This window comes from Eimeria acervulina, genomic scaffold, assembly GCF_000499425.1.
Source record: "Eimeria acervulina Houghton genomic scaffold, Eah_scaff129, whole genome shotgun sequence".
In the NCBI taxonomy this organism is placed as follows: domain Eukaryota; phylum Apicomplexa; class Conoidasida; order Eucoccidiorida; family Eimeriidae; genus Eimeria; species Eimeria acervulina.
Genome location: NW_013550297.1, coordinates 413 through 17,654, shown reverse-complemented (window position 1 = coordinate 17,654; position 17,242 = coordinate 413). Strand labels below are relative to the sequence as shown.

General features: G+C 51.4%; 3 protein-coding genes across 3 annotated transcripts; 1 reads left to right on the top strand and 2 right to left on the bottom strand.

Annotated features, from left to right (window-relative positions):
- Positions 1-2,276: 2,276 nt before the first annotated feature.
- EAH_00019260 (hypothetical protein) lies at positions 2,277-2,818 on the bottom strand (the record flags this gene model as incomplete). The annotated part of the gene is made up of 2 exons (XM_013397354.1): positions 2,277-2,505; positions 2,766-2,818. The coding sequence occupies 2 exons, from the start codon at positions 2,816-2,818 to the stop codon at positions 2,277-2,279; spliced, it is 282 nt and encodes a 93-aa protein (XP_013252808.1).
- A 771-nt stretch (positions 2,819-3,589) lies between these two features.
- Positions 3,590-6,117, top strand: EAH_00019250 (RNA binding motif-containing protein, putative; the record flags this gene model as incomplete). The annotated part of the gene is made up of 8 exons (XM_013397353.1): positions 3,590-3,882; positions 4,014-4,126; positions 4,239-4,341; positions 4,534-4,658; positions 4,800-4,843; positions 5,215-5,337; positions 5,618-5,891; positions 6,062-6,117. The coding sequence occupies 8 exons, from the start codon at positions 3,590-3,592 to the stop codon at positions 6,115-6,117; spliced, it is 1,131 nt and encodes a 376-aa protein (XP_013252807.1).
- Positions 6,118-7,285: 1,168 nt separating this feature from the next.
- On the bottom strand, positions 7,286-15,018 carry EAH_00019240 (alanyl-tRNA synthetase, putative; the record flags this gene model as incomplete). Its single annotated transcript, XM_013397352.1, has 18 exons — positions 7,286-7,543; positions 7,753-7,905; positions 8,215-8,411; positions 8,534-8,612; positions 8,990-9,223; positions 9,518-9,811; positions 9,963-10,157; positions 10,301-10,366; positions 10,694-10,865; positions 11,217-11,383; positions 11,645-11,781; positions 12,002-12,182; positions 12,618-12,745; positions 12,847-12,981; positions 13,106-13,197; positions 13,419-13,517; positions 13,869-14,073; positions 14,811-15,018. 18 exons carry the CDS (start codon positions 15,016-15,018, stop codon positions 7,286-7,288), a joined length of 3,000 nt encoding a protein of 999 aa, XP_013252806.1.
- Positions 15,019-17,242: the final 2,224 nt, after the last annotated feature.

Sequence of the window (17,242 nt, the reverse complement as noted above, 5' to 3'; positions counted from 1 at the left end):
TCCACTTCTGGTTGCGTTGCAGCACGAGTTGCAGCAAGGTGAATAGCAACTCAGGACAGGCCATCTCCCCGCATTAGCCACAGGCCCTTGGGCGGCAGCTCTCAGGACCCCTGGAGGCTGGGTGGGAGGTCAGCTGCGCTACGGAAATCGTATACTAAGCCTTTCGAGTCTATGCCCGGTCAATCCAGTCTTCGGGTAGAGCCAAGAGATCTCTTTAGCACCACAAGGTTAGGAGGGCAAAGCAAGAGTGCCAAAATACCCCCCAGCATCTGGTCGCTTTGGGCTCAGGTCGCCTCTCATTGAACGGAAAGATTGGCGATAGACAAACAATTCCTTTGGAGAGAGACCAAAGGGGAAAGAAGCCACATCAGATTCCTGATATCAACTCCAGTTCTAGCGACCCCCGATCCCGGGAAGTGCTTCTTCCGATGTTAGTGATACAGGGGCTGGGCAATGCCCTAGCGGAAAGACAAAAGCTAGAGAAGCCACTCAAAAAATGCCTGCTACTCACAGCGTTTACACAAGCTGCGGTGGCTGCCAAGTTCAACAAACAGACGACGGGTTACATAGATGCCGAACTCTGGTGGCTCCCACACAACACCTGAATTACGCATGATATATGCGCAATCTTCCTTTCGCATAGTAGTTCTCGCCAAAATGCGTGAACATCATTTAACACTCCAGGGAAGGAGCAACATATAAAGTTGAACAGTGGAAAGCTCTATTTGGTGTCTTTTAGGGGTTCTTCCTTCACTCAAGCAATAGGCTCTGAACTGCCCGGAGCTCCAGCAGAAACAAGTCAACGCACTTTCAAACCAAGAGTCCTGTAGAAACGTCCGATTCCTAAAAGGACCTGGATGAACTAATGCATTTATAGTAGTCTAATAATCAGTCAGAGGCAATGATAGCATTTGCTGTGTTATGGGCAGGTTCAGCCAGTGCGAGCACTCCATCGCCTGAAGGAGCACAGCTACAGGAGAGCTGCGTTCCCTTTAGCCGTAGCTCACGTTTTCACGCTCTACAGCCTTCCGAAAAATGCTCGTATTGACAGGGACCCGAAATGCTTTAGCGCGCTCTTCTGCAAATTCGTGACGTGGCTAAATCTCCGCCATAACATGACCACAGCGAAACACATGGTTGCAGACAGTCAAACGGAAAGTACCAGTTGTATGTATCTGCAACTGTACAATAAACGCTATTGATGAAAGAAACTACATTTTCATCGTTGTGCGATATGGGTCAATGATTCATCAGAGCCTGCTTCGTTCCGGTCTTCTCAGGACACCCTAGTCTACAGCGAAAATACTAATGACTCGTTGGGATGAGTTGTTGGCAGAGCGACACGCATGAGAGCAGTTGCGGGCATCCATATAGAGCTTCGAACAGCACTGGAATCCGTGAAGAGAGCCCAGGAGCTTCCGGCAAGAAACTCCGAAAAACAATGTTCGACAGTCTCCATTAATTCTAATAAGAGGACTTAGTGGGTTCGCATGCTCTTCAAAACGCTCAGGAAGGCGAGCATCAGGATTATTTCGCCATTTGTTGGCTAGGACCGTCTTCTGTGTGCTCTCTGGTCCATGCACTGCCCTACCGTGTAAATTCACCCCCACGGTTATGCGATATCACCCTATCACTTCTCTGTGTTTTCTTTAGCAAGAATAATCGAAATTGCCTCTCACTCTCCCAAGAAAAGGCCGCAACGTCATTGCAGCAAGGGGAGTAAGATCCTGGACAAACGTGTAAAGACTCAGAGGTAACAGAAAGCAGGAACAATTCATCTTATGTGCACAAGAGCAACACAAGGAGGTCCCTAAGGATCCCTTGCAAGAAGCAGTCCCGAGGATTTCCGCTCCCTCCTTGACGTATCAGGGGCGACCACAGATCGGGGCGGTCACGGGGCGGCGTGAAATGGGGTTGTGTGCAAACCTTCGTGGAACCTTGCTAAGTTGTGTGGGTGAGGGAGCCTTTTATCATTCGTGCTCTTCAGCACCAAGTATATTCATACGGAGATCTCTGCCCCTCTCTCCACCTATGCCTAGCTTCGTGCCGCCGCTGAGAACTGTTATTTTCTCCTATTTTAGGGCTAGGAGCTCGTGAAAATACCTGCCGAGAGCCCGCACCGGTTCATAGCTTATATATTAAAGGCAACTTCTTTCCAGTTGCAGTGCAAGAGCACCGCAGTGTTGTGTACTCGGCCGCGGTTGCCGCAGCGCCGTGAAGTAACACCAGCAGCAGTAGCTGCAATGACAGTAGCAGCAGCAACGGCAACCACAGCATCAGCCGAGCAGGGGAGCCAGCGAGAGCTTTACAAAAAGCAGAAACCACAGCAACGGAAGGAGCTGCAGCGGTAGCACCACGAGAAGCTGCAGGAGAAACTGCGCCCCTGGGATTGGAACTTCAAGAATGCGTCGCAGGAACGATTGACGCAGCAGGACGAAGCGACAAAGCGTCAGAAACACGGTGTTGCAACATCCCAAAATGGGGAACAAACGCCCTCCCCTTAGCCTGTACGGCAGGTGAGGGCCAAATAAAAGTCTCAAGACTGCCCTCAGCATTAGAGCATTCATCACAAGTGGGTTTTGTTGCAGGACCCCGTGGGGTAGCCTTCAAGCAACAGTTGCAGTGCGAGGCGTTGTTAACACATTGCAGGCAATCTCCTACTCCCCCAAGCTCCAGGCCCTTGCGCCGCAGTGCACTAAAGTGGATGGAAGCAAGATGTGATGCCAGATGCTTTCTACGAGCTATGAGAGGTATATGTGACTCACTTCAGCTCATGAGGTTCCCCTTGTAAGATCGGGGTCCTCGTTGCGCAGACCATGCTCTGGAAGGCTCGAAGCTTCATTAACCCTAATACACGCGTTGCTTTGCATCGATACTTGAAGTTTCCTCTACAGAGCAACCTCCTTTTATTATGCTTTCCCTGCTGTTTTGCCTCGCCATTTTAGCTTGAACTGAGCAGAGCGGGCTGGGACACCTGCAACCGGAAGTGAAGTTGTACACCTATCGCGGTGTGCCCATTACGTAAAATGAATCATTGGATACTTCCAGAGGTTTTTTTTTGGAAAGAAAACCACATGCGAGAACATGTACCTACCGGCCACCGCCGCAGCCACAAAACCCACACAACAGCGCCTGGCATGCACAACCACGGGCCCCTGGGGGTGTGGGTTAGGGCTTAAAGAGACAAGGACACTATCTTTGTTCTGTTTAATTTGTCCCTCAGAGCGTACGACAAAGAGTTTAGCGGGGGACATATACGCGCCACGCGTGCACGTAGCACAACAACGGGGAGGTGCGGGGTGCCGTTGCTACGGATTCCTAGCCAATATCCCTCTTCTTTTATATTTCCGTACCATTTATACCGTTTTTCTCAGCACAGTTGAGAGGTGTCCGAGTTTCAGTCCTCCTTCGGCTTCCCCGGGCCCTGCGGTTCTTGAAGGGTTTGGATCTTGCTGCTTGGGAAACGAAAAACTAGACCTAATCTCGTTAAGGTCAAGGGTTGAGGGTCTAGCGCTCGCTTCACATGCCAGTGTAACTCCCTAGGGGGCTAGAGGATCCAGAATCGGGTTTAGGGTTCGCTCTTTTGACTATGTATGAAGGATCCGCTTCCCCTCAGGGCGCTGGGGGTGGCGGCAGTCTGCATGAGGGTCACCAGGCAGGTACTCAGGGAGCCCCTTCTGAGGGTGCACCCGAGCCGAGTGTATGGACTCCTGACGGAGGAACAGAGCCTGCGGATCCACCAGCAGATCCTGGGAATGCTCCGTCCTCCTGCGCGGGGGGCGAAAGTGGGACTGGAGTGTCTGTGCACCCAGAATCTGGAGGCAGACAGGCGGATTATGACAGACACAGGAATGGAAGTTCAGAAGACAACGGAGAGCAACTGTGAGGATCGGCCAGCCACCTCAACAGCTTTCTTGGTTGTTGGCGCACTCTGCCAATTCTATTGGGTAGGTCTGGAGAACTTTTTGTCGGTCACTGTTTCGGAGTCTGTTGTTCAGAGCTTATGCGCGCAGAAGTTTCTTTGTTGGTGGCCTGCATCCGGAGGTTAGCCGAGAGGAGCTCCTGGAGTATCTTTCGGGGTTTGTCACAGTAGACGAGATCGACATTAAAATGGATGCCGCCACAGGTAAGAAGACCGTAAGGGTCCACCGTTTAGGGATCCGTTCTGTCTTTGCGCGTTTTCTTGCCTGAATCCTTGATCAAAGTGTCCGCACTTTACTATTGGTTTCTTGGTGTAGGGAAGAACAGAGGATACGCTTTCATATCAGTTCGTCCGTCTTCGAACACGGAAGCTTTCTTAAACGCACAGCACATCATCAGGGAGAAACAAGTTGACATCAGGTGATCTAGATAAGGCCAGGAATTTACATTTTGCCACGATTGGGAGGAGTTAGCTTCAAGCCTACTGCTATTAATTTCCTGCAGAATGGCCACGGATGCACCTTTTGGATCCGTCGCGCCTTTCCTACTTGGGCTGCCGGTGGCTGAGGCTTTACAAACTTAGTCTTCTAGAACTTGTGATCTGTGAAACAGGGAGTTAAGCAGCAAACCGGCTCCAGAGAGGCAAACGGAAAGGCTTCCTGAGAGGCGTCTGAGCTGCAGCAGCGCGAACAGGCACAAAATATTCATTGGAGGCATTACCTCTTCAGTCACGGAAGGTGCGGCGTGAATCACAAAGCCTTCCCATCATGCAAATTCTAATTCTTTTAATACTTTGATCCCTTACAACGACGCTGAGAAGGGTTGAGGGGTGTTTGCATTTGTGTTTGCATTTGGCTGCTTTTGCTTTTGTCCTGCAGAAGTTTTGCAGCAGCACTTCGAGCAATTTGGGTCGATTGAGAAAGTCAGGAACATCTGCCTTTCCCGCTTGTTGCATCAGTTGCATCTCTTAATTTCGCCAAGTTCTTTAGCGTGACCTGATCCGCGTGTTTTTCTTTCTCTCCAGTCTGCTCTTTGCCTCTAGGATCATCTGCTTTTCGCTGCAGATGGTGTCTGTAGGGTCCTGCATCTCTCTGGCTTGTAGTGCGCCGTTTCTGCTGCTCTGATTCTGCTTTTTAGGTGGCCTTTGTGAGTAGCAGTGTATGCCATTTGAATGCACGTATAATTGCCGTTCCGGGGGTTATCTGTGTAATAGAATGCTCATTGGAGGCCTTGCATACCTGGTTCAGTGGTCTGTGCAGGCCACGCAGTACGTGTGTTGGGGTGTGCGTGCAGACGACCATAATCCGAGATGGCTCAGGAAAGAGCCGAGGATTTGGTTTCGTGCAGTTCACCTCCGTTGATTCAGTCGCGATTGCAGTTGGCGCTTCGCCTCACCAACTGGACGCTGACAATAGAGTGCGTTTATTTAAACAACACTGTCTAGGTGCAAGTGGATGAAATATCTAAACGTACAAGCACCATGCGTGTGCGTTAAGACTTGCGCTTTTTTAGCAAGGTGCTTGCTGGCGTCCGAACCGCTCCCAGTTTTTGTTAGTAGTTCACTGTGCGAATGCCTGCTTTGCTCTTAGTTTTACTGACCGTTCAAACGGTCGATGGGAGTGAGAGTTGGCGCGTGCGTATAATCAATCCCTTATTGTTTTTGTGTACATGTGCATATCTTCGCTGACTTCTGTAGGTGGATGCTCAACCAGCCCAGGACAGGGGAGCTCGCAGGCTGCCGGGAGGCCGCTATGCTACCTCTCCTTACTACGACCAGGGTTACTACAACTACGGCAACTATGGGGGCGCAGCTGGACCGTACGGTTATCACGCTGCGGCCGCTGCTGCTTATTCCCCCATGTACACCCCAAATCCTTACGGGGCCTACGGGAGCTATGGAGGCTATTACGGAGGAGGCTACGGAGACGCCTACGGATGCGCTGAAGGTGGCTACGGGGCCGTCCGAAGGGGTGAGATTGCGCTGATGATGTTTCTGATGTGGCTGCTTATTTAGTGGCATCGCGTTGGTAGGCAACGAAAAATAACGTGGTCCTTTACATTTCTTACAGGTGTTTGAGGCAACAGGGGCGTCGCAGATGCAGGCGGTAGTTTGTGGCTGTTTTTCTTGCTACCGGTGCAGGGGATGAGGGACAGTCTGGAGGGGCATCCCGCTCAGCCCGAGGTGCTCCATACTGACAGCTGAAGTTCGGGATCAGGGACGCTCTCTGAGGAAAAGCAAAAATGTTGCATGGAGAGACTGCCGGGGGAGTCGGACGTCGAGATGAGCTTTAAGGCGTAGACGCCGAGTGTCAATGTGTGGCTTGCACGGATGATGAACGAGGAACACGGCGTATGCGCATGGCATATTTGTTGGGGTGTTGTATTAATGGTGCCTGTGAGGGGGCTATTAACACTGCAAATGCCAGAATGACGTTATGTACATGCTCAGATGCTTCATTATCTATGTGAACATTTTACAAATCCACATTCACCAATGCATATGTATGTACATTCCAGGGATACTTTTGCTTTGCGGTCAAAGGGACCTCCTGCAGGTGTTTGTGGTGTAGTAGTTTTGCACCTGCAGCTTGCACAGTCACAGAAATGCAAGAGTGGCTGGCCTCGCGCCATTGTCTGCGGCTGTAACTGCAGTCTGCGGCGCCGTTCAGCGGCGCCCCCCGAGTCCAAACACTCCGAGGTTTGTTTCCTCTAAGCAGTCTTTTTTTAGAGCGCCATCGGTCTAGCGGCTTGCCGCCTCTAGGCGCCGCCCGCAGGAAGATACGCGTTTAATATTATTAACCATGTCGCGAATGTGTTTCTTCCACGCAAGCCACGTACTTGCGTGGGCGTCAGATGCCCACGATGCGTCTATTTGATTAAGTCAAACTCGACAAGCACGCCGAACTGTAGATCTGCACTCCAGTGCACTTCGCTCGTGTACGTCTCCATTTAATGCTGATGGCATTCATGAATATATATGCTTATGCATACATGCTTTACTACTGGTTAGGCAGTGGAGACTGTCTTGCTGAATGACCTTCAAAGACAGAGCAAACGAAAAGTGTCTCGCGCTGCGCTGCAGCGTCAGTTAAGGGCATATCTTCTGGAAAGCGAACGCGAGCCAGTGGTCCGCTCCGCATGTACGCATACAGAAGCAACTGATCCATGTTCTGCGCGCAGTTTAAAACGGCCTCTGGTGCGAGGTAGAACACCTGCTTTATCTGCCGATTCGGCGCGAGCTTCTTCGTTCTCTATGAGCATTTCTCTGTACACATCCGGCCGACATCCCTGGTGGGATATTTGTACGCACGGGAGCATAACTGCGTGTTCGGTGCACGTCGACCTTAACTTGGTAAATCGGGAACTACTGCAAGGCTGCCTCAGCAAATGCCACGGCAGCGCTGACAGCCCGCTTTAAACCGTTGATAGTTCCATCCTTGGCTGCCCCCACACTCCTCTCCTTGCCACCTCCCTTGCCTCCTAACACCTTCAGGGCCTCGTTCAGCCACTTCGAGGACTCTAACTGGGCACCCTTCGGGCTGAAGCAAATGCATGATGTCCCGCGACTCTCCAGCCCGGTCAACAACAGAAACGGCAGCGTAGGAGCAGCAGCTTGTAAAGCCTGAAAAACGAAAGAGACTCCAGGGCACTACAATCCACAGACAATTCCAGAGAACCAAGGTCCATACTAGGAAACGCGCGTCAAACAATTCAAACAGTTATCAAGTACATGCTTGCGCATGTAGTGACTCAGATGTACGCCCGTTCGGACGATGGGTATCTGTGGAGAGGCAGACGCACGCAAACCGGCAGTGTAGCGCCAAAGCTAACCTTTGCAGCTTCATCCAAAGCCTTCCCGTCCCCTTGGAGTTGCGTCAGGTTCAAGACAACGAACTTTTTGCCTTTAGCCGCATGCGCTGCCTCCTCCCCGAGGACCTTCCCAACTCGCAGCAGCTCCTTAGCACGGAACTTGCTCAGTTCCAACTGCCATCAGACCACCCACGCAGTACAAAAATAAGGTGGGCAGCTACGCAAGCAATCATGCATAAAAGAACCACCACACTTTAGACAACAAATTGACCCAACCAACTTCCGGAACCACAATCATTTGAAATTCCCACAGTGAAGCGGTTAATTACTCCGGGTTCCTCGCTAACGATATCAATTGCTTCTGTCCACGGAGGAGCAGGACTGCCATCCACCGTGCAACTACAGCACCCATTTAGTATCTGGATATATGCATCGACTTCCTGCCACCCCAACAGAAAGCTGGCAGCTCGCAGGCGGTCTCACCCCAAGCTTCTGCTTGTGCTCGAGGTCCGCCAACAAGCGCCGCCTGCACAAGAGAGGAATAGTTTTGTTGCTCTCTACAAAAGATTTCGCCTGCTGCACCTCCTTCTCGAAAAACGGGAATGTAGGGGAGGCGCACTCCAGGTTTGCCAGCGACAACTGCACAATCATCCCAAACACCAAAATCTCCACTGCGATCCCTTGCAATGCCAAAGAGAAAACGCAGTGGAACATAATGTAGAATGTCTGAGAGCAGAGAAAAACAAACTGTCAGCTGCAGGCCGTCAACGTACGCAGACGTCTCTAAGTTGACTGCGCGCACTAATTGCGGCTTCGCCGGCCACCGCAACGATTCGCCTAATGCCCTTTGCAATGCTCTCCTCCGAAATGATGACAAAGTCCTGCAAATCAAGAGGTGAGCCAAGCCAAAGAATTCCCGAACGCAGGTCCCACGCACCCAAATTTACCAGGTGGAAATAAAGTTATGGCAGCGCGTACGTGCGTGCAGGGATACGTAATGATGTGAATAATGTGCAACGCAGAAAAGGATAAGCTTCGCAACACAAGTGTGCATATATATATATATATATATATATATATAGGCATTTGATCTCTGCTAGATGTGGGCATGCTCCCACGCACTGGGGAAAATGTATGCACGTTTTTATTCGTTAACAGAAGAACAGGTGTCAACACACGCAGACAGTAACGCGTTGAAGGCGAACCAATGCCACAAAACCCATCCCTGAAGCCCCTTCTAGAACCGAGTGCTCATTACCTCCAGCTGAGAGGCGTTGCTGAGGTGTGTACCTCCACAGAGCTCGACACTGGCGTTCACTTTCTCGGCCCCTTGTGTGTCTTGTATTGCCTTGAGTTCGTTGGCGTCGGGACCAATGCTCACGACCCTAACTGGATCAGGGTACACCTCACCGAAAACCGCGCACAAGGCGGGAAGCTCCATTGCAGTTTTCAACGGCAGCACAGCCGTGTTTACCGGCAAAGAGGAGGCAATCTGAAAAGTCAACCGAAAATATCCCAAACAGGGACGCGTGCAGGTGCACAGAGCAACAGCACTTCGCGAGGAATAGAGCCCCTACCAACCGAGTATCCAGGTATGAACTACCAGGGAAACGTCAAGGGTTTCAGTAAGTAATTGCGAACAAACAACCGCACGCCGGAAGATTTGGGTTTTGGCGAAGGCTCGTCAGGCTAATCGTGCTTATGACTTAGTTTCCCACAAGGGCCCCCAGCGCTGACGCTGTGCTTCGAGTCACAAAGTGTCGGTGATAAGAGAGTTTTGAGTTACCGCTCTCTGAACGTATAGTTCAATCGCTTCAATCTGCTGATTTGTTAGTGGCGCGTCCCAGTCGAAGTCAAACCGCAGCCTTCTCTCTTCTACAAGAGACCCCTTTTGCTTAATAGTCCGTGCCTCTGTTTCTACTCCCTTGTCCTCAGTCCCCCTCCCTGTCTCTTTCTTGCTGCTGTCCTTCTCCAGCAATGCTTGGCGAAGTGCCGCCGCCAAAAGGTGAGTGCCAGTGTGATGCTGGGCCAGACCAAGGCGCCGCGCGTAGTTCACTCGAGGTGTCAACAAATCCCCCACCTGCGAAAATTAAACAGCCACTGCACCGCTGGTAGGCATTTGTACTCCCAGTACTTTCTAGAGCGAAAGCAAGGGCTAACGTCTAAACCAGGAACGACCCTCCCTTCCTTCCCAATAATCGCACGTCTCTGGTTAATATTTTCACAGTTACCTTGAGTGAGGCTCCCCCGAACAAAGTTCCAACGTGCAGTATGTAGCAGCCACTTTTCTGCGTGTCTCTGACTCTGAAGTGATGCCCATTGAATTCGAGGAAACCCTCGTCTCCAAGCTGTCCGCCTTGCTCCGCGTAAAAGGGAGTCTTGTCAAGCACTAGGGCTATAACAGTTCCGTCTTCAGACACTGTATCCTGAGCAAAAAAGGGAGCAGAGCACACCAAACACGGCAGCTATTGAAACCTTGCTTGTCCTTTGCAACTCTACTGCGGCAGGGTCGGATGCTTCACAAACGCAAGGGCCCACAAGTACGCTGAAACGGTAAGGATAGCTTTACAATGAAGTTTGTTCCATTCCAAATGGCTTGAAGCTTGCATGTGCACGGCGGCGTTGCTTCCGAGTCCTGAGGCCAATGCCACCGCAGCCAGCAAGAATAACGCATTCGAAAACTGATGTACACAACGTACATACACCATACGCTTGCACTTCCGCCATACGACACCAGATATTTCCACGCATGGGGCGAATCGGCCGATGGATATGGTCCTTGTATGGAAACAGGCACATCTTCGCGCGAAACAGCAGACATAAAACTCGTGCCATCAGTGCCACGCGCAGATCCGGTGTTTTGCTTCCGCATATGCTGCTTACTACTCCCTATTTCTGGTGTTTTTGCCGCTGCAGTGCCATACAAAACTCTAAAGGCAAGTTCGGCTACGCTGCCACACACCGGGTTGTATGGTCGTTGGGCGATGTTCCAGTGGTACTTATAAGAGTCATCAGTTGGAGCAAGTCCTTGCTGCTCAAGCTTGTGGTGCTGGTCTGGAGGCAAGCGGCAAACGGAAGCCCCCCCATTCGCTTTAAATGCCACATTTTCCGAGGCAGCACGATGCTCCTCGAACCTGTAAGGAAAAACGAAGACGTAGCCGGGCCTGCTGCGATGCCGGAGCAGCTGGCAAGCTGTTGATAGAACGAATGAAAGTTGCCACCGACGCAGACAAATCTGCTTTGGCATACATTCGCTGGAAAGCCGCCATCACGCGATACACCCACGGAGGCAAATGCCAACTTCACGGAAAAGCTTGCTGCCACCCTCATGAAGCTTTGTTTGTGGATGCGTCGTGATGCAAAGCAGGAAATCGAATGAGCTCTCCACGTGCAAGCATGAACATTATGATCGCAAGCATTTCAGTCTTCTACGCATATTTAGGCATGCCCTTCGGCTCTAATCTTCGTTTTCTAGGTAAACTGACTTCTTGTTGAATTCCTCCACGTCAACCTCTCGACCCTCTTCCTCCGCCATGAGCTGCGTAAGGTCCAGAGGAAATCCATACGTAGTGTAAAGTGTAAACGCCTCGGAGCCGGGAAACTTGCCACATGGGGCAAGAGAGGCCACGACCTTCTTGAAACGATCCACCCCCTTCACATGCAAGCAGCCGGGACACAAAGAACATCTCACCACTGGGTGCGCAAGTGCCACACGCCGCAACCAAACGAAAAGTCAAATACAGCGGCAGCAGTAAAAACCATCAATAGTACCAATGAGGAAGCGACTGAGACACAAACCGGAAGCGTTGGACAGTTACGTCCCAGTGCTACGGCTACTAGATGCCACCCGCTACCGGATACGTCTGCACGAGATACTCGACTTAGCGCTCCTAGCTTGGGGGTAGAGGCATGCCTTGTCGAGGGTTTTCGTGAACTGCTGCTCCTCTTTGAGCAGCACTGACTGGACGCGATCCTGAGACCTCAGCAACTCAGGGAACACCGAGCCAAGGGAGGAGCAGACGCAAGAGGCCAGCTGAGGGAAGCTCCCGTCTGCGCCATCAAAAGAACCAAACGCAACGGTCCGTCACCGACTGGAGGGAAAAAGACTCTAATACAAGTGATAAGAGATTCCCCTAATCACTTAGATGGGCAGGAACCGAAATACGCACATGAGCCATGCAAACTTGATACAATCAATACATGCTGAATGACAAATGCACGTGGAGCACGAATCCGACCCGCAGTTTCATGCGCCCCCATGCTGGCTAACCAGGCAACTGAAGTGTTTGTTTGGAGAACCTGATCGCCCGTCTGAGGATTCTCCTAAGAACATAGCCTCTTCCTTCGTTGGACGGCTCAGCTCCGTCAGTGATAGCCACCGTCAAACAACGGATATGGTCGGCCAGGACCCGGTAGGCGGTGTCGATCTTGTTCTTGTCCGCCTCACCAACCTGCAGAAAGAAGCAGAGGCTCACTCATGCACACTTCACAAGTGCATGCCAAGATTCGCGCATGTACCCTGCCCCCCCGGTAGGTTCGCAGCGCCGACACGAGTTGGGAACGGCAGTTGCGCATGTGTAATGACGTGCTAGTCGCCTCCTCCACACGCACACAAGCATCCAAACGGAGGCAGAAGAGCAGGGGGCGTTCGTGCAAGAATCCCAGCAAGCGAAAATGCAATGCGAACCCATACAATCTTCACGCCATCCCCACAAAGCTACCACTAGGCTGGGGGTTACGACACGAATTTGTCCAAAACTGAAGTGCTTACTGGCCAAATGCAAAAACAATGCGATGCATGACGAATGCAAAACGGCAAAAGACTACCAGGAAATTACACCACGCGAGTACAGCAGGGACAAGGAAAGTAAAGAGAGCCCACCCACCTTCCCCTGGTACTTTGGAAGCGTAGGGTTGAAAGAATGGATGCGCTCGAAAATGGGCTGGAAGAGGTCCGTGTCGTAGTTGGACTTCTTCTTCTGCAGAACCGAGACAAGACGCTCTAACCCCATCCCTGCGCGCTCCAAGCACACTACCACACTGAAGAATTGAGCAGAGAGGAAAACGGAAACGCCAATCAGCTCCAAGCCCTAGAAGCGCATGCAGTTGACGGACCCGTATCCACGCAGGGGGCGGGTAGTGGAGTCAGCGTTTCCGCGTTTTCCCTGTTGAACTGCATGAACACCAAATTCCATATCTCCAGCACTGAAGGGTCGTCCATATTTACCAGATTTGCAGCGTTCCGGCCGCCTGAAATTCGCAGACAGGAACGCAATCGGCTCAACACTCCCCATACAGAAAATCGAGGGCCTCTGTTCCTGGTTAGTTTAGAATCCAGGATCCCTTAATCCAGGTCCCGAAACAGCTGGCGCACCGATTCTGTCGTAGTGAATTTCAGTGCAGGGGCCACAAGGGCCGACGTCCGCCATCTCCCAAAAGTTTTCTTTTGCTCCGAAGGGCAGAACGCTGAGAATTAACAAGTTTGGCACAAGTCAAACGGCATGTTACAGGCCTTGGAAGTGATGCACACTACGAGCATATGCAACACGCACAGCAGGCATCTGCAAATACGCATACGCACGCTTGCACAACATACACATAGGAAGTCCTGCGCAAGCGCATCCGCTGTCTACTGCAGATCGGGCCCTGCACAGCCCAACTCTCAGCTCATCACACGCAAAGCTCACCGATCTTCCGGAAGATACTTCAACCAAAACTTCTTCGCCTCCAAATCCGGAGGACAGCTGGGGAATTTGGGGTCCCCCCCAAAGTACGTCGCGTAAAGTCTACGGCGCATAGCACAACTTCACCGGCAAATTAAAGTGAGGGAGGGCTAGCAACGAAAATTGGGCACAAGACTTACGGCGCTGCCAGGCAAAGGGCAGGTCACTCGATGGCACGAGGGCTGAGTCAAACAGCAGTGCAAAAGCGTATTGATGTATCCATAAAAAATACCCACAAAAATACAGTGGCCCGCAACGGGTCAGTGAAATGTGAAACATGCCCCCCGTCCTCCACCCATCCGCCAACATCTTTCCTGTTTACGCGAATGCACAGTTGCTTGACTTCCCGCCCAACAGCCCAGGGGCTTATTGCTCCCTTACAGAACTGTTCAACAGCCAGCATGACTATTTTACCTGTCCTGAGGAAGTTTGTACACCTCAGTGAGGAGCTTCCACGCCCAATCGATAGCCTCCTCCTTAAAATAATCGCCGAAGCTCCAGTTGCCGAGCATCTCAAAGAATGTGTGGTGGTACTCGTCCTTGCCCACGTCTTCCAGGTCGTTGTGCTTTCCTCCGGCCCTAATGCACTTCTGAGTATCCACCACACGGCGCAATCTCCCTGAAACCACAACAGGAAAGTATTCTACTGCAGGCTGGCATACACTCCACCATATGCGCGGCTACTCGGCCTCGGCTGCAAGAATAACATGGCTTGACAGTTTAGTCTATTCAAACATGTCCCGCGAAGAGGAAAAGCAGTCCGTACAACAAAAAAACAAAACGGCATGCACACAATGCGAAACTCAGTGACACATGCAGCTACACGTAGAGAAAACCTCGGAGCTGACTTCCCGCATATGCAACTAGTCTGCAAGTCTCACCAAGTGGGGAATTCTTGTCGACCTGTCCCAAAAAGATTGGCTTGAATTGATTCATGCCTGCGTCAAGCCCATGGGGACGGAAACCCAGAGAAGCAAACAAATATGGTTTCTTGGCCTGCCCATGTTCCATGAAACTGCAGCATGCCGGTGGAGGCAGAAAACATGCAAGCCCACGCTAACATAACGGAGATGTCGGAACAGGCGCGCACACGACACATTTGTCGAAGGGGCGCGTTATGATACACACAGAACCCCTGCTAGCCGCTTATCCTCAAGAGCAACAAATGCAGAAGAGCGTGCAGGCATCGCGAGTTTCCATACGCATACATTAATTGCCAATCCCGAGGCAACGAAAACAGTGCGCTCACGGACAGCAGCGGCTGTCCGTGTTCATGCATGCAGTTGAATGCACACAGATCCCGGTAAGCAAATGCCCGTGCACTTTCCGATGCACACAGAGATGTTTTTCCCTTACCAGCATTGATGAAGAGCAGGGTGTTGTCCCCATGGGGCACCACCGGAGAGGAAGGGTATCGCTTGTGCTTCACATGTTCGAAGAACGCAATGTACAACTCCCGCACGTCTGCCGAGGGCCAACCGTTCTTCCGTGCTTTATCCGCCATCTCCTGGAGCTGTTCCACTGAATGAACTCCATTGCTAAGGTTTGACTGGGTTGCTGCCATTTTCGCTCCGCCCCGCTGCCTCGTGGCGCCGACGCACAGGCGATAGGTTCTGCTGCTTTTGCGAACAAGGAGCAAGGTTTTGCCCCCGAAACCCCCAAACTGAGAAAAAGGATGAGAGGAGTAGGCCCAGGGAAGGCCAGGCGGATGTGTTCCAGAGGAGCAAACCTTGGCGGCGGTGAGAAAAGACAGACTAGCCGAAGGACAGGTTGTGGGGGGAGAGTGCGTACGCAAAGAAGAGACGCAAGGTATGCGCAGTGAAGGTAACGTCACGCATAAAACGCCAAGCGCTAGCCACTTCTGCATCAATAACAAAGTAATACGCAAGCCTCCCACGAAACAGAGAACCCCACACTGGACTCTACGGGGCTCGTCCAGTGCCGGGTAATGTAGTAAGCCCGTCTTGAACTGGGAAAGGGTCAGAATAATAACACTAGAAATAATGCGCTAGGACAAAAGCGATCGTATTCTTTATTCGGACTTGCTTGGGCAAAGCGCAAACAAGGCACAGGCGTCTGTATGTGGGGCTTTGTGGTGAGCCCGGTTCGGCTCTGGCTTCGTAGGTGCATTCCTGTCTACTCATTAAAAGCCTCCATACATAAATCTAAAACTACATAGCTTTACTTCTGGAGCACTCCTGACCTTTCAATGAAAATAGTGGTTTCCTTCGTTTTACTAGGAGCCTATGTGAGCGTTGGCAACATCGGTGACGCTGGCTCAAAACCTGGGCCTTGCTGCAATGCGCCAGAAGCCTGAATTGATGCAGAAGCAAGTTTCTTCGTTTGGTTTATTTATTGTTACACAGTTATTGTACCTACCCCGAATTGTATAACCTGTGGATGCTGTGCTGTTCCTGCGCAACGTGGTGCTGAGCAGTCTGCGTGCGAGGACGAACTTTCGTAGTAGACAGTGCGACGGTTTGGGTCGAGGATATTCTACCTTTGCTTGATAGTTAGTAAAACACTGTTTTCATGGCTGTTGTTGAGAAGCAAATAACAACAGATGGGCGGCTGGAAACCGCTGCCTGGCCAACAGAGCAAATTCTGCGGAGGGCCGAGATGCTCTGTGGATATGTATTTACGATCTACTGATAGGAATATGCTATCTTTTTAGCGAGGGGTTTGATCGGTATTCGTGTGTTATACGTAATGCTGCAGAGCCAGCGTAATCTCTTGTGGACGGTTTGCAGTACAGTGTGTGAAGCCGGCACTTGCGTGCAGGTTGGTTACTGAGGGCCAAGCAAGAGTTTTAAAGTTGTCTGCAGTGCCTGTGCATGTATTAAAAGCGGGGGCGTGGGCATTGCAGCTGTTGCCTTCGACCCTAGCCGAGGACAGTTCTGAGGCGCCCTGGGCACAACGGGAAGTCCCTGGGGCTGATGCGGAATGGTGACGGTCTCTCACGGATTACAACACGCCCTGCCGCAACTAATGATGCAAGGCAACCCCACGTGTAAGCACCCCGAAACCGTCTTTGCTACAAACGACAACACTCCAGATGGTTGTTACACGCTTACCTGGCCCTCCAAGGTTGTTTACAATCTTACTGCAAGCAGCTAAAGGGGTTTAGATTGTGCATGCATGTGAAGGCCCGTGACAGCATTAGTTGCAACGGCGTGCAATACAAAGCACCTCACGCTGCCTGCACTCCTCCTGCCCCAGGCTCTTGGAGAGGCGAATAGAATGGAGCTGCCTTTTCATAGAGATCTTAAAGTAGGTGTTTTGGCTGTATTGCAGCTCACGAGGGTTCCCAGACTAGATAGATTTCTCTCGTCACACTCACTAGCACTGCATAGTTCATCGGGGCAGGTGCGCGCAACGAGCTCCGCCCAAGAGCAGCTGGCCTACTGAACGGCAGTGCTTGGTAGTGCTTTTAGAGAGAGGATCCAAGAGAAAAATTTAGGTACCCGCCCAAAATTCCCATTGAAGCCTCAGCCCTTTTCCGCTTTTCGCAGGGTGGAGATTTGTCAGGATATTGCCTCTGGCGAGGAAGTGGCCAGGCCGGGAGCTGGGCTGAAATGAAAGCAGTGTCTGCATTGCATTTTAACCATGTTCACGGTGATAAAGCACTATATATAATATTTATATATCAAGTAATGTAATGATTATATATCAACTAGTGGAACATATCTTTTTACACCAAAAGCAGTTCATGAAGAATGCCTCCGCCTTTCCCGACCGTCAAGATATGGCGGGAACCGCGATGAGCGGGGGGAAGATTCTCTTGCTTC